This window comes from Acyrthosiphon pisum, chromosome X (assembly GCF_005508785.2).
Source record: "Acyrthosiphon pisum isolate AL4f chromosome X, pea_aphid_22Mar2018_4r6ur, whole genome shotgun sequence".
Lineage (NCBI taxonomy): Eukaryota > Metazoa > Arthropoda > Insecta > Hemiptera > Aphididae > Acyrthosiphon > Acyrthosiphon pisum.
Window position 1 is genome coordinate 122,079,585 of NC_042493.1, and position 15,931 is coordinate 122,095,515.

Below are 15,931 nucleotides of genomic sequence, written 5' to 3' on the forward strand. Positions count from 1 at the left end.
TCATCCCCTCCCCCCCCTCACCCCTGGATACGCCACTGGTTTCATCCCACTGTGCGTCGTTTCGTTTTCTGACGTGGCACAAATTTAATGTTGTTTTTATATATCTTGTCGCAAACTACATACCAAACTGAGCACTTAAATGCACATATTGGTGGTGCAAATTACAAGACAGTATTAAAATTGGTGCAAAATATGCCATCTGTTTGCAGTGGTGGAACGTTGTCACGGCCTTGACATATATTATAATCACACATCAACTGCTCTTTTGTATATCATTAAAATTATATAAATTTATTTTTGTTTTTTTTTTTTAAAGTGGCATGGCGTAGGTATACAATTTTATACATGCGGGAAACAATAAATTATTATAAAATACATAGGTACATATATTTAAGTACATTTTTACATGGAAACGAATGACGGTCTGTATTTTATTTAAAATGAATTTACATACATAATTTAATATTATAATTTTTATTGGATCTAACATAATTTAATTGAAGTACAATAAATTTGAAAAAAAAACTTTAAATTAAATAATATGTAAATTAATAAATTCGTATAATTGGTGAAAAATAATTCAGTGTTATTGACGAATTGTTGGCAAATCGTTTGTGATGAACTACCTTGCGATGTAATGTTTTCGACCAGCTTTCTTAGATCTCCTCAAATAGTGTGTGCCCTAGAAAAAAATGTCGATATTATATTATGACCGTGTTAAGAATGTAAATTTAGGCTCGAGTTTTCAAAGTACCCGCGCCAACTATACGACTGCACGGTCCGCCAAATCCGCCTAAAAGAATATCTTATTTTCGAGAATTTTTCAAATGTTGACGATTAATGCATATAATATGGTCGACCCTATTTGGGCAATAAACTATATAATATTATCATTGGAGGTAATACGCGATAAGTATTTTTATATTAATAGAGTGCCACGAGAAAAATAAATATGAGATTTAAATACGATATCTACTGAACCCAACAACAACACCACCAACAATAATATTATTGACGATGGATTAAATCAAATCTTGTGTCCGTCACTTTTAACGCTAAGTACGGTTTTGCAAATCGTATCATCATATCGTGGATATAAGAGAAAAAAAACGACATGAATAAATTTGAAATCAATCATGCTCAATCTCGTTTAGTAAACAGTCGTGGTTCAATGGTTGTTATAGGTATGGAAAAAAGTATTTCCTCGTCTTCGTAAGATATTATTAATATTATCAAATATTATTAATTATTTAACATCGATAATATCGACAGACATTAAACGTAATGCATAGGGCATAGCCTATCGATATTGCAACATAACGTTCATTATTATAATTGTCTATATTATGTACTTGTTATTATACAGGAACAACAATATTATTGTTTTAATACTCCAAGGACTTAAACCCATCGTTTTTATGATTATTGTTTCTTTTTAAATTTGTATTTTCATCGAACGGAAAATTGACCTTAAAGATCATTCCGGATTGGTCGTGCGTCGGCGTCGTCCAGAGCTTTGCGTTTTTCGTCAGTAGCTTGGCCATTGATTTCCAATAGCACATATATCCTTTACTAATCAATAGATTGAACGTTGAAATTATCAACTGAAACACAGTGAAATCGTTACGAATGAAAACATGATACATCGACGGTTACAACTTAATAAACGCCCGACCAGAGTAACTGACAAAAACGGATTTTTGCAGGAGAAATTATTAAAAAAAAAAAACACGATGTGCTTTGAAAAGTGTTTAGTCTAACTGAAGAGTATTTTAATAATTCCAGTAGTCATTTGTACTATAATATTGTTGATAAAGTTAAGTATCTATCTTATTTATTTTTATTATTAAAATGATAATGACAAAAAACAGAAAGGGGCCAAAAAATGTTGGCCCCCTTACAGAAAAATGTCTAGTTACGTGCCTGAATACGGCTCCCGGCAAGTTTAATTAATATCGTTTTCAAATATTATCAAATTCCAAAATATTTACACATAATAGTATACATCACAAGTTTAAAGTAGGTACCCACGAATTATATTTTTAAATTACAACATAACAACTAAAACCGTTATTCCTTGTTATTTAACATGTAATCTCGTCAAAATTTTAATAATTATAACTATGATAAAAAAAACTATGTTTATATATTAGATTTTTTAGATTTTTTGGTTACAGTATTAACTACTTATGTGGAACATTGTTTTAAATTGTAAGCTTTTTGTCCCCGCGACGAATACAATTTTATTGAAATTTTGTAATAAAAAACCTAAAAAAATTTTAAATTTTAAATGTCCGTAAATAGCTCAAAGCGAGTTAAAATATTTTGAAAATGTTATCAAGTGTAGAAATAATTAAAATTAACATTTAGTGTAAGTTTCGAATATTTACAATTATTGGTTTTTGAATTACCACAAAATAAGAAAGTTGTTGTGTAAGAAATTGTTGATTTACGGCTGAATATCTACCTAATGTCCCTAATGAATAGAAAAATGTTATTTGACTTTCTGGTTAAGTTATTGTTTATGTTAAATGTAGAAAAACTTAATTAAAATATCGTGTTTAATTTTCAAAGCTTAGATAATATACCTAAATATAATTTTTTTATGAATTTCTAACTCGAAATAGATTCCCTGAGACTTGGAGGGGGTTTATAGTTTATTTTTTCAACTCCTATATTATAGGCACGTAACTCATACATGGTTCATTTTTTTTTTCTTACAAAAAAAAGACATTTTTTTGTTTATCTAAATTTTAGCCGTTGTAGATTACATATAATAATATTATAGTACTATTATAATCATAAGAAATATGATATATTAATATTTGTTCACAAATGTATTTATTATAAATACAAATCGTTGTCCCTATGCAACGCTGGACAGTCTAGATGCCATATTATGTTTATTTAAATATTAAAATATTATTTCAGTATAACATTTGATAACAACATTATTAATATTATTAATTATTAGGTATTGTTTATGATAATAATATAAATCCTTTATGAATTTCGAAAATGTACCCCCTATGAATACCGGCCACTTCAGAATTATAGCGGACGAAATTTCGGCGACCGAGAGTGTCCACTATTTAGAGTTTTCACTGTAAATCGTTTCTCTCCAACAAAAATTACCCAACAACAATGTATATGTCCAACCAACCTTCAGTATTTCTCTTTTATCTATTTGATCTTTCCCGACGTAGGATTCGTCAAAATACGATCCGTAACGGTATTTCCAAAATTCGACGTTGTCCAGTGTCTTTTTTAAAGCCTTTACACAACATTAAACAGTAATTTCGTTATACTTTACTGTAAACCGGTGTAATATATATTGAACTAAAAGTTAAAACGCAATTTCTTATATTCACTTTCTTGGAGCTCTGATATTTTTCGCTCAATACAATGTTTTCCTCCGTCAGCTTTTTGGCATTTTCGACATTCGAGTTGTTGGACAAAATATCCTCTATCATCAGGGTTTTGCACATTGACTTGTAGTATTTGTATTTTTTTCCACTTTCCAATGTCTGCAACTTAGTTCACAAAATTAGTGCGATTATCACTATATTTTTATGCTCGATTACCGTCCGTTGTATAAATGTTTAGTTTATGCAATCAGCCATTACTCGACGTGATATTTAATAATTATAAAAATGAGCCCAGAGATCGTATTTATTAATACCTTTGACAGTAGTCCAGTGTTTTTGTGGGTGGAGTCACTAATTGCGTTAGTGAACTTCGTCTGCTGATCAATAGTGAACTCGTTTCTGTCATCTCTTTTAGCTATTAATACAAATCAAAGATAATATCAAATAAATCATAATATTCTACCTAAAATATTATCTAGTCTTCAAAGTATGTAATGTATGGCGTGATCCATTTCGCGTAAGACAATTATTGTTTCAGAAAACGTTTTTGAAAATATTTTTTCGAATAATTTTAAGTTGTGACGAAACAACGCATTTATTGGAGCAATTATAATTATACGATTTTATCTTAATCATTTTTAAGTTTTTGCTCTGTTAAATGACAATATAGACGTTTATTTTCACGTTTTAGATCAGAACATTATTCACAGTATTTCGGTATATAAAAATCAAATTTAAATTTGTACTTTATTTGTTATAAGTTTTTAAAATTTTGTTGGACGGAGTAGTGGACCTACGTTTTTCGGGGTAACTTAGTTTTAGCCACTTAAATCTAAAATTTAAATACTTATAAGTTATAACCCATAAACTACTCAAAAAAATTCAAATTTTATGGGTACATAGAAGTACTCCAAACAATATTCTGCTTTGGGATAAAATGCATGCTGTCATTAAAAAAAAAAAAAAATTATCACCATAATTTTTTTTTAAATGCCGCTTTTAACGGCTGAAGATGATGTAAAAAATATATTTTCAAAAACGTCAACAGTGTAAGTTAAGACGATATTGCATAAGACGTGTCATATTCAATATTTCATTTAAAAATATTAATTTTAACCATTGCTATAATGTAATTTAATATTTATGTAGTAGGTACCTATTATTTTAATTTATATTAATACCTATTTCAGAGTGATATAACGTGAGGCCTTCAAAATTTGTTTTTGCCCCCTCCGTCTCCGAACAAATATTGATCTGTCTCTCGATAACTTGTGTATCATAAAATATATTTGTTATAAACTAAAATATGGATTAGAATGTTAGAATGTATTTTTGCTCTCAGCACCCGCTACTGTGTGAATGTGTATGTTTATGTTATTGGCTGCTTTGAAAATTCACTACCTATTTACCTTTCAACTATATCGAAATTTCAACTAAATTTAAGTGCTAAATTATAATTATTTCAAAATATTTCAAAAAATTCAAATAATTAAAATATAATTAGGTAATCGCATATTTGGTAGTCCAAAATCCAAGTCACACACAAATATACAAATTATTTTGCTGTATCTATTTTAGAGTAAGCTAATTTAAAAAAAATATCGCATACCTACATTTTTGTACATAACTTAAAATCATTGTTTTTTTTTATTCAAGCTTTAACTCACCCAATAATCGTTTTATTTTTTCAAATTGTATGGTAATCTTTGATAACATTTCTTTTTTTTGGTCTAGTTTATCGTTTAATTCATCTTTGTATTTTTCTTGGGATTTATCAATATTATTCTTTTCATTTACTAACATTTCATTCGACAATTCTAAAAAAAAATTATTAATTTCAGGTTTTGGCTTAACATTTATTTTTAATATTATCTAACTTTGTTTTCGTAATTGTATATCCAGTCTATTAATTTTGATTTTCTTTTCCTTAATTTCTTCGGTTTTTTTCCTAACAATTTTGTCGACTTTTTGTATTTCTACGTTTAATTTTTCTATCTTCATCATGATTTCGGAACATGAAATTTCATCTACCATATTGACTAAGTAAGACTAGTGAATTGCAGAAATAATAAATATGTTTAACGTTCAGACCTTAATGATATGTTGCCACAATTTATTGTTAACAATGTATGGTTCATTTGTATCACTGCAAATCCATTTTGCTATTCTGATTGTCTAATTGAGTAACATAAATTAATTGAAAATTAAATGTAAAAAAAAAAATAGCCACTAGCGGTTATCACAACATCAATGTATTAAATAAAATCTTATTTGAAAATTGGAAAACAAACGGTTGTATTGAATATTGTTAATCGACTAGGTGGTAAAATTAAACGCAACAATATAGGAATGGTGTAAATGTATGCCTAGCAACAAGAAAAAATATGAACATTTTCGGTGCACAGAGAATTTCAAATAAAATAAAATTTGTCATCATTATGATTAGAAATATGTACTTTGCCTCAGATCACACGAACGGGTTTAAAAATACAAATTGTACCTATAGTCTTAAATTTCTTGTAGACGTTCGTTCGTCAATAAAACTTACTGTTGTTGTTTATATTGTAAATATATTTGAACTGTTCTGTTATAATTTTACTTAGTTACATATTTAACATATTTTGGATTATAATAAAATGTACAATTTGTATTTTCGTCTGTACTTATGGGCTGGACTCCTCAAGGACGAATTCGGTAACAGGCAATACAGTGACGTAAACGAGATTTAATAACTTAAATGTTTATATATTCACAAATATTAATCCAATGGATTGGAATCCATTTATTTGTAATTGTATATATCATTTAAAATTAAAAAAAACTGTTTAGGTATTTAAATATTTTTATTTTTATTTTGTTGAAGAACCGAATTGGAACCAAAACCGAAAAAATCATAAAGGCTTCAAGCCCTGCTATATAGTAAAATATAGTAAAACACCATGCAACGGGCACCGAACAACCATCAGAGTTCTATGAGAGTATCAAATACGTGAACGAGTGGAACATAGAGTAATATAGAGTTCGATATCTCTCTAATAAAATTAACTGGAGCGTATTAGGTGTATGAAATGTAAATTTACCAGTTCATATAAAAATAATATTATTAAACGTTGTGACTTGTGGTCACCCATCCAAAACTATTAGCAGCGGGCGTTACTTGCAACTAGCGCAATTGGTAGCGGCCAACGCACCGCGCCAAGCCACACATTTTGTTTTATGTGAATGGTTAACCTGTACACTATTTGCGCATCAATGTTCAGGCAGAATGGCCACTCTATATTACTCTTTGGGTGAGACATAACACAGTGATGCAGCAAAGTTTTATGTCAAGTTTACCACTCTATACAATCTCTAAGTTAAAGTGCATGTTACAAAGTACAAAGTAGAAATGTATTATTACTTATAAAATTTTATTATACCAAATACAAACACAGAATTAGTGTTTGAAAATTTCATGAAATTTAAAATTTTGAAATATTTCAGTATTTTAATAAATTTTGTTTTATTTTTAAATAAGTTTAAAAATAATTTAGTTAGTTAATAGTTACATATAATTGTCATAAATTACCTCCATAACTGTATGGTACCTGTATGTATACCTTACCTTTGAAATTATACATTTAAAATAGTATTCAACATTTTTAAATATTTTGATGTTTAAATGATACAAGTAGATATACAATATTATACATGTATCATGTATCATTTTTTCTATGCGTTTAAGTAATCTTAGAGTAAAGTCACCTATTACAAAAAAGATAGAGAATAATATTTTTGAGGGAATGACATATCGATTTTATATTTTATTATTATTTGATTTTGTATTCCACTTTCAAAATAAATAAAAAAATGTTGTAAATTTAAATGATGTTTAAATTGTTTTGAGACAATATTTAGACAAATCGATATGTCATTCCCACAAAAGTATTATTCTCTATCTTTTTTGTAATAGGTGACTTTACTCTAAGATTACTTAAACACATAGAAAAAATGATTTTGCGTAAATGCGTTTTGTCTATGTTGTGCGTGGGCCAGAGAGAGAAAATGAATAGTGCGCTGACATCCTCTTAAGGTCTAATCGTATACACTATTACAGTGTAATTATAATGGAAAATATTAATATTATTATATTATAATTAATTAATATATTTTATAAATATATTTATTAAAAGGTAAATAAATTGAACGTTTTAAAAATCAATCAAATTCATTAAAAATATAAACGTCGTTCACGTTCACATTCTATTTGAAAAAACGAGTGATGTTCACTATATTATATGAACGTGAATGCGTAAAAGTGCGTTCATGAACGACGTTCTTTCCAAACACTGATATATTTTTATATAGTTATTTCTAATAAATATTAATGATATTTAAGTAAGTACTATAAAATAGGGTGAATAGAAATAAATACAAATGTAAAATTGTGTAACTTTGATGTTCCCCCTATGTCAGTGGCGGCACGAGAGGATTTTTGTGAGACAATTGTCTCACAGCTAAAAGGGGTGGTGGGTGGGTACTGGGTAGGTACGTATAGTGGATAGTCAGTTCTGAAAAATATTGAGTGACACAACGTATCAAATAAATAAATAAATAAACTATTTATAAGTTTTTAATTGAAAGGGTGCTCGCCAGCTTATGGTAATCGGTAAAAAAGACCAAGGAAAAAAAGACAATTTAAAAAAATATATTAATTGATTATCATAAAAAAAAAAAGTATTGATATCAAATTATTATTATTTAACAAAATTAAATATTAATGATATTGTGTCGTGCGTGCTACAGCCAGTTAAGAAAATTTTCAAATTATAATATAAATATTAAAAAATAAGGTATAATTAAATATTTGAGTAAATAAATAATTGATTTTGTTTGTATGATTGTTTGGCATAAATCTGGTTTAGCAACCTATCGATTTTTCAAATTTTTTTTTTCCAACATGTGTATTTTAGGGTTCTTTATAAGAATGTAAAAAAAAAAAGCCCGGAAAAACTTCGTTTTGACGTTATTGATAAGAAACTTCAATAACTATATATATTTTCGTTACGCGTATTTTTTAAAAAAAAGAGCATTATTCAGGAAATTTGGAAAATTTATTTGTGAATACAACACACGGCTATTCAACATTTAAATAGCTAACCCCGATAGGCCACTAAAACTAATAATTCTATTATTTGTTTTTATTATTATTTTAAACCATTTAATCAATGTTTAATAATAATTGTACCTATACAGATTATAATTGGGACTTTTAACAATAACTTTACTATAAATTATAATATAATATTATTTAAAAATTGATTTGACTTGCCTTTAAAAAGCTGAGGTTATGATTGTTTACATTACTTTGAAAGTCATCTTTCCACTTGACGATACAAAATACAAACGAACTAATATTTTTAAATTATATTTTATATATAAGAATATCAGTAATATCACAGACAACAGTCTTGTTAGTAGCGGAGGAAAACAGTATATTTTTAAATAATATAACAATACAAATTAATAATACCTGCAGGCGGCAGTGAAATTTCTATTTATATAAATACCTACTGTTTCTTAGAACATCAAAATATAATTTTGGGTACGATTATTTTCGTACTGACGTATTATTTATGTTATATTCTATACATTTTAAATAGACCAAAAACTATTATTGTAATCTAAAAATCGTAATAAGTTAACTTGTACAACCAAATTGTCCGGTCCTAGCCGGCCGGCCCCATAATTCGATTATTCGACCGGCCCATCGGGACAAGCCCGGATTAAGACATTTTGAGGCTCAAGGGCCAAAGTTTTAAATGAGGCCCCTGTACGAAAAAAAAATAATAAATTATATTGTATATATTAATATTATGTAATATTAGGCACCTGTTATAATAAATATTATATAGATATTAGGAACATATCAATAAATGCCTGATGAATATTGTATCATTTTATTTATAAATTATAATTTACAAGCTTTTTCCACCGCGACATAATCATCGATTATTTTTTAGGTGATTTATGCAGTGTTATAGCATATAACGAAAAAAGTAATGGACAAATCTGAGGCCCCTAAATAAATTCCAACTATCGAGGCCCAGGGGCCATGGCCCCCCTTGGACCCCCCCTTAATCCGGGCTTGCATCGGGAAATTTCCCTATCACCCGATCTGCCTCTGGTACGGTTTTAAAAATGTTGTACTCATTAACGCGCATGTGGGCAGTTAACGGTGTACCGCGTCAGCAGCGCCCTCCCGTCCAATCGTCCGAACTACTACAACTATGTCCGTCTATTAGTACCTATAAGGTCTTTGGTTGTAACACGGACTGTTTAGTTTAGCAGTTTGTACGCAAATTTATTCTTCACATTTGATTTTTCGTTTGGACTATAACGCTTCACTTGTCAGATGTCACGTTTTGGCGGTTTACTCTTCGTCATGATACAAGAAACTGTCAGGTATGATGTCAACGAACCAATTTTTGTATTATGTTGCACAAATACAAAGGCGACGGCCTTTCGACATTTTTCATTAGTCTTGATAATATTATCATAATGATAAATTGGAAAACAGCGAAACATCGCGCCATTTTTTTATCAAAGTGAAGGTCGGCGGGTCACGTACGCATTGTTTATTATAATATAACGCTCTTCGTTATAATACATAACTTATTAAATTATTTTGGTTATCCTGTGGATTTAGTTTGCTAAATTTAAGCACGTTATATTTTCTATTTTACAGATATACATTATTGAAATAAAGTTTTAACATACACATTGATTGGACAATTTAGACCAATGAATCAATTAAGTAAAAATTCTGAATTTATAACAATGTCTTCCGATACAAGGTACCATTTTATTATATATATGTATACTTACCTAAAATAAATTAATAGACTGTTAGTTGAGAATATTAAGTTAAGTAACCACTTCTAAAATGTAATAGAAAATGCATGTTTTTTTTTCTTGTGTAATTTTCCATAATAAAAATGTAATTGTTTTTTCATAGCAATTTAAATGATTTATAGTATTTTCCCAACAATTTTTTAAAAAATGGATTGATGTTTAAATACTATTTTAAATGTTTTGAATTATATATTAGTGTCTCTATTTTTATAAAGTATATGTCTACTTTTCATGTTCAATCATCAAACTATTACAAATTAATAAATATATATTATTATCTTTATTTCAGTAGTGATAATTCAGACACTACTCGTAGAATTCAAAAAATAGCTGATAGACACGAAGAGAGTGGATCCAAAGTTATAGTATGTAAAACTGAATGTACTGAAAACGTTTTAGACGACCCATACGATACCAAAAAACCTTCTGGGTTATCTATCTCATTGAGAAATTCAGATTCAAATGGTTCATGTTCTGATAGTGTCGATACTTCAGGTAAAAATTATTAAAAACAAATATTCTCATTTAAATTTAATAAAAACAGTTTTATTTTCATTTCATAACTTTAGACTTGGACGAAGAAGAGACCTATAGATCCGATACGGAGAATCTAGAAAAAAAGCGATCTATTGAAATAAGTTTTGATATATTAAAAAAAGCGTTAGTAACTTATAAATATATTTCTCTTAGTATTTAGAAAAAGTATGGTAATAATGAAGTATGGAAAAAAAAGATATAACTTAATTATGATTAAGTGATATTGATAATAATTAAAAATTGCAATTATTACAGTTTCTAATTAATACTCCTCCATTAAGCTATACCTAATATGATATATACTTAAAGGGAGCAAGAGAGTACTACTCTGCTGTACATTAGGTGTAGTGTGGGTCACTGGTTATAATTGAATTAAATTATATAAAATCATCATTTAGAAATTGTAAGTGAAGACCGTCTGTCAGCCTATATTATTAACTACTAAGTATATTTTACTATATTATTACTATTAAAGTAATTTATTTTAATATTAGAAATAAGACATTGGACATCTACATTAGTAATATAAAGTAGGTTGAGTTATTTTTTTCTAATGTCATTGTGTGTAAAAAATATAATAATATACTTTAAAAAGTTTCAGGGAATAATCTTTTAAAATTACAACAAAATAACTACCAATATTTATTCTTTGTTTGTCCAAATTGTTTAATTTTGTCCAAATTTTATCTTACAATATTTATAAAAACAAATTGTGTTTATTTATTATATTTTACATTTTTTAGTTACATTTTTAAATTTTGTATTAAGTTTTTTTTTTTATTGATAGATGGACTGGGGCTTTTCTGGGGGTTAAGCGGTTACAATTTATTAATAATATGTGTTGGGTTAGTTTTTATTGTTACATTTGAGATTAACACTGAGTATACACCATATAAACGCACACATACATGTTTTTGGGTCTACACAATTATTTATAATCTTCTTTAATTTACATGAATTCAGATAATATAATTAACTCCATTTTATTATAAAAAAAAAAAAATTTAAAATTATGCTCCAACTATGTAAGTAAACTATATTATCTAATCTTTCAAATACACATTGAAGATTAATATAGAACTTCTTTAATCCCTGGTTTAATTAGCTTTTTCCCCTTTCCTTGATTTGTTTCTTTAACTCATTTTAAAAATTGACTTATTATTTGTACGATTATACAAAACTGAAAGTGAAAAATGATGTGTAGGTTATATCATGAAAGAATAAATGAAGTTGAAAAGAAGTTAGTTGAAGTGAGATTGGGTACAGCTGAAGAATACCGTAAACCTTCAGAAGAATTACAAAATGAAAAGAAGCGTCGACTAGCCATCATTAAAGCACGGCGAGACTTCGAATCAATAAATATGAACCATAAATATGAGGCACAAAAACAATCAATTATTCAAAATTTTGAGGTAATGAAATTGTCTATTTTTTTTTTTTATTAAAACCTAATTACCACTCATATTTTGATAATATTATATAAAATCCAAGATAACCTAATTATTTGAAAAAAAAAATAAATTTATATATCATCTCTCAGGTTTAAGCAATTTTTTTATTATTTCAGAATAATAAGGAAATTTTATATGATACTATAAAAGCTGATTTAGAAAAAAAAATTCAGCGATTAGAAGAAGCACGTAATGAAGTAGATATAGATGCTGCTCTTTGGTTGGGTCGTAGTTTAAAATGCAGTGGACGTGGGCGTGGACGTGGACGTGGACGTGGACGTGGACGACAACTCTATGGCCATGTACAACCCAATCAGAAACCGGCTATTGTATCTGGGCCATGTATAGTCTACAACCTCAGAGAACATGAAATACTTGAGGATTGGATTACGATTAAAAAGTCTCTATTATCGTCAAAACGAAAAGAAAATGCTGAGCATCGATATAAACCATATAATTAGAGCAACAAATTATTTCAGAAAGTTCCTTTGTTTGTATTTTAAGTAGGGAATTATACCAATTCTTTTATGTACTAATTTAACAAGTAAACCTTTTATAATATGTTGTCCCCCTTCTTACACTTGAAACCTTAAATTCAAATCATTCAATATAATATTTTCTTGCTATATCCTTGTTTATATCAAGTTATTAATTGACAACAATTTTTATTCTTCTCTACCAAACTAAATAAATATTAGAATGATTTAAAAATGGGTTTCTATTTGAATTAAAAAACTTACTATTTCAACTCTAACAGATATAATTATTTCTTAAATTGTTAGTGTCGTATAATAAATAAATTGTTTCCAATCTTAACTGAATTGAGTAATGTATGTACCAGAAATCTGTTCTACCAAACTTGCCATCTGATCATAACCATTATACCTATTATGTCATTAATTATATGTAGTAACTGGGTGCTATGAAGTTTTTGATAATTGGTATTGATGTTGCCTTGAGTAGAGGCCTAGATTAAATGGACTAGAGTTACTGATTAGATATTCTGTTTGTATTGCTCTATCTAAAAAGTATCTTGTATCATATTGTTGTGTATATTGTATTTCATTATTTCAATATTTGTATAATACTTATTGTATTAACACGTTTATGGCAGTACTGCTATAGCAGTAATATTAAAAGTTGATGTCGGGGGCATTTTTAAATATTACTGTTAAGCAGTGTCATAAAAACCTTCCAATAATGTTCATTACTGCTAAAGCGGTGATATTTTCAAAGGTGTCTTATGAGGGGATAGATTGTTGTGTCCCCCGACATCTCAGCGTACAATTTTGCACTGCCCTATAGCATAAAACCCAACAGCAGCACTAAAAGCATTACTGCACTAATGAAAATTGACGTTTAAAGGATGGTTTTTTTCGACGGCGGCCACGAGACTGTCCATCAACGTGTTAACCTAGTACAGTAGAATTTATTTTTTAATCATCTTTTTCATGAGTAAGTGCATATTTTACATATATTTTTGAAAGAGAATTTCATTTTTCTTTAACTTGATAAAAAAAAATATTTTGTAGGTTTATTTAAAGGGATATTCAAAGAAATTAGTGGGTTGTGTTTTCCTCTTCTGCGGGACCATTTATAGTTGTAACTATGAACCACCAATGTGATTTTATCAATCTTAATCACACAATTTTGTATATTAATACAACTTTTCATTTGGGTAATAATTAGTATTTATTAAATTAAGTATAGAAAAATTAGTAAATGGAATTTTCGGTTTTTTTTTTTTAGACAAGCTTAAAAAGTTGTTGATTTATTGTAGATACCATTGCTAATTTTATCAAGTATAAAATATTTTCTTTTGATATTACTCAATAAATTAAAATATTTGATAATTTATAAAGTTAGCAGATCATAGTTTACAATGTAAGAATTCAAACAAAAAATAAGGTGTGAAAGTGGATGTCACTCTACTGTAGATTAGGTTACAAGTGGGTCAATGTATAATGGATGGTATTAAATTTGAATTCAATGATATAATATCATTATATACAAAAAATCAATCTGAGCGGAGACAATTTGTCAGTGTGGATATTTTATATTATGTTTTTACCTACCTATTGCTATTAATTAATTTTTTTTTGCTTTAAATATAGATTACATTATATAGATAAAGAAATATATCTAACTCATTTAAGCCAGGGCTTGTGACGTAGTAGAGTGTTGACAACTGTTTATATAAATGCTTAATTTAAAAATAAAATAAACAGGTATTAGAATACACCTTTTTGCTTAAAATTTAGAAAAGACAGCTTTCTAAAATATAAATATAAAAAAAAAGTCTCTATGTTCTCTTAGCTGTGAAAAATCTGTGTTGTTGTAGGGCTTAATTAATTTTTTCATAATAAATAATATTGCAAATTGTTTGTATAAATATCTTATCGGAAGAACTCCTAAAATTGTGTAACTTATTTTTGATGAACCAATTAAAAATGTTTGTTTAATATAATTTCTAAAACATTATTTTGATTGTATTAAAGAAATTTTAAAAAGTTATCTTTGACACCTCCCCAAACTAGTAAGCTTTAGTGACAAACAGGGGCAGCTCCAGAGGAGGCTTTTGTTACTTATTCCAAAATTAGGCAGAATTCGTAACAGAGTATCATGTTGAATAGTATCAAAGGCCTTCGCAAAGTCAATGAAAACAGCAATTGTTTTCCAAAATTCCAACCATTTTCTAGGTAATCGTATAAAAATTGAGTTGCATTAGTCTTCCTCAAAAATACTAGTTTTTACCTATATCAAATTGTAAATATAGACGAGTGGAGTAATAATAGATTCAGAAATAGTTTTTAAAATTTGAACTTTCCATAACCTGCAGCAATAGGTAAGTATCATCTTTATAGTTTTGTACAATTAATCTTAACTCGGATACATAAACTTTTTCTAGAAAAATCTCATTAAACGAACATAGAGTATTGTCGTTGTACAAATTAAAAACTAGTTCGGGGTTTTTCGTAAATTTTTTAGCCAAAATTTTACCAACGTCCATAGGCGCAAATAGGGGGGGGCTTAGGGGGTATTAGCACCCCTAATTTTAAAATTAGCACCCTCTAATAATTTATGCGTATATGTGTCAAAACTTCTCCTTACAACAACAACAAAAAACAGTTTATCATCAGACATGAGGGTATCAGAGTATAATGAATGAAACAATGAAGTCGACAATTGTCATTTTTTCGAATTCAAATCTATTTAGAACATTTATCATTATTTTCCAATATCTCTACTAAACCCGGTCGTTGTGGTCGGTTGTATTATTATCAGTTGTCAAGTTCAGCAGCGACTCAGCGCTATGACAATAGTATCGCGAATATCTACTAATATAAACATTCCCTTCGGACAAAAACCTAATTTCGGTATACGAATCACTTGTCAGTTGGTGTTCACTTATGAGTCCCAAGTTTTCGACATTCTGTGTAATTGTGTATGCCGTATGGTATTATATAGTATAATATCCTATACCGGGTGTAATAAATAGAACTGACTTTTGAAATAACTTTTGTTCTAATCAATATTTAAATTGTTTTTTTATATACAATTTATAGTCGATTATTATAGTTTCAAATATATTGTGCAAAAAATTATTTATATATTTTAATTAGGTACATATTTTTTAACATTGAAAATAAAAAAATTTTCAATTTGATTTCATTTTTTTTA

At 28.0% G+C, this 15,931-nt stretch overlaps 3 protein-coding genes across 3 annotated transcripts in view; 1 reads left to right on the forward strand and 2 right to left on the reverse strand.

The window, feature by feature from the left end:
• LOC103308359 (breast cancer metastasis-suppressor 1-like protein) overlaps nt 1–13,544 on the forward strand; it is a 24,130-nt gene extending 10,586 nt beyond the window's left edge. Inside the window, exons 2-6 of the mRNA XM_016801827.2 lie at nt 10,096–10,204; nt 10,552–10,757; nt 10,832–10,922; nt 12,004–12,211; nt 12,367–13,544. Coding sequence (XP_016657316.1) covers nt 10,152–10,204; nt 10,552–10,757; nt 10,832–10,922; nt 12,004–12,211; nt 12,367–12,711 — 903 coding nt within the window. The 5' untranslated portion in view covers nt 10,096–10,151 and the 3' untranslated portion in view covers nt 12,712–13,544. The remainder of the gene's footprint in view (nt 1–10,095; nt 10,205–10,551; nt 10,758–10,831; nt 10,923–12,003; nt 12,212–12,366) is intronic.
• Nucleotides 534–3,581, reverse strand: LOC100572005. Its single transcript, XM_029492750.1, has 4 exons — nt 3,372–3,581; nt 3,164–3,274; nt 1,353–1,604; nt 534–682 (listed from the first exon to the last, which is right to left on the reverse strand). The coding sequence occupies exons 1-3, from the start codon at nt 3,486–3,488 to the stop codon at nt 1,386–1,388; spliced, it is 447 nt and encodes a 148-aa protein (XP_029348610.1). The 5' UTR covers nt 3,489–3,581; the 3' UTR covers nt 534–682; nt 1,353–1,385.
• On the reverse strand, nt 3,623–5,892 carry LOC115033241. The gene is made up of 3 exons (XM_029485482.1): nt 5,246–5,892; nt 5,036–5,185; nt 3,623–3,783 (listed from the first exon to the last, which is right to left on the reverse strand). The coding sequence occupies exons 1-3, from the start codon at nt 5,400–5,402 to the stop codon at nt 3,623–3,625; spliced, it is 468 nt and encodes a 155-aa protein (XP_029341342.1). The 5' UTR covers nt 5,403–5,892.
• Nucleotides 13,545–15,931: the final 2,387 nt, after the last annotated feature.

What these genes read in the sequence shown, in the direction of transcription:
- LOC100572005 (XM_029492750.1), bottom strand. Translation starts at nt 3,488, where the DNA reads ATGTGCAAAACCCTGATGATAGAGGATATTTTGTCCAACAACTCGAAT. An exon ending in AATATCAGAGCTCCAAGAAA is followed by an intron (nt 3,275 to 3,371) that starts GTGAATATAAGA and finishes TGTTGTGTAAAG; the next exon opens with GCTTTAAAAAAGACACTGGA. An exon ending in ATAAAAGAGAAATACTGAAG is followed by an intron (nt 1,605 to 3,163) that starts GTTGGTTGGACA and finishes ACTGTGTTTCAG; the next exon opens with TTGATAATTTCAACGTTCAA.
- LOC115033241 (XM_029485482.1), bottom strand. Translation starts at nt 5,402, where the DNA reads ATGGTAGATGAAATTTCATGTTCCGAAATCATGATGAAGATAGAAAAA. An exon ending in TATACAATTACGAAAACAAA is followed by an intron (nt 5,186 to 5,245) that starts GTTAGATAATAT and finishes ATTTTTTTTTAG; the next exon opens with AATTGTCGAATGAAATGTTA. An exon ending in AAAAATAAAACGATTATTGG is followed by an intron (nt 3,784 to 5,035) that starts GTGAGTTAAAGC and finishes TTGTATTAATAG; the next exon opens with CTAAAAGAGATGACAGAAAC.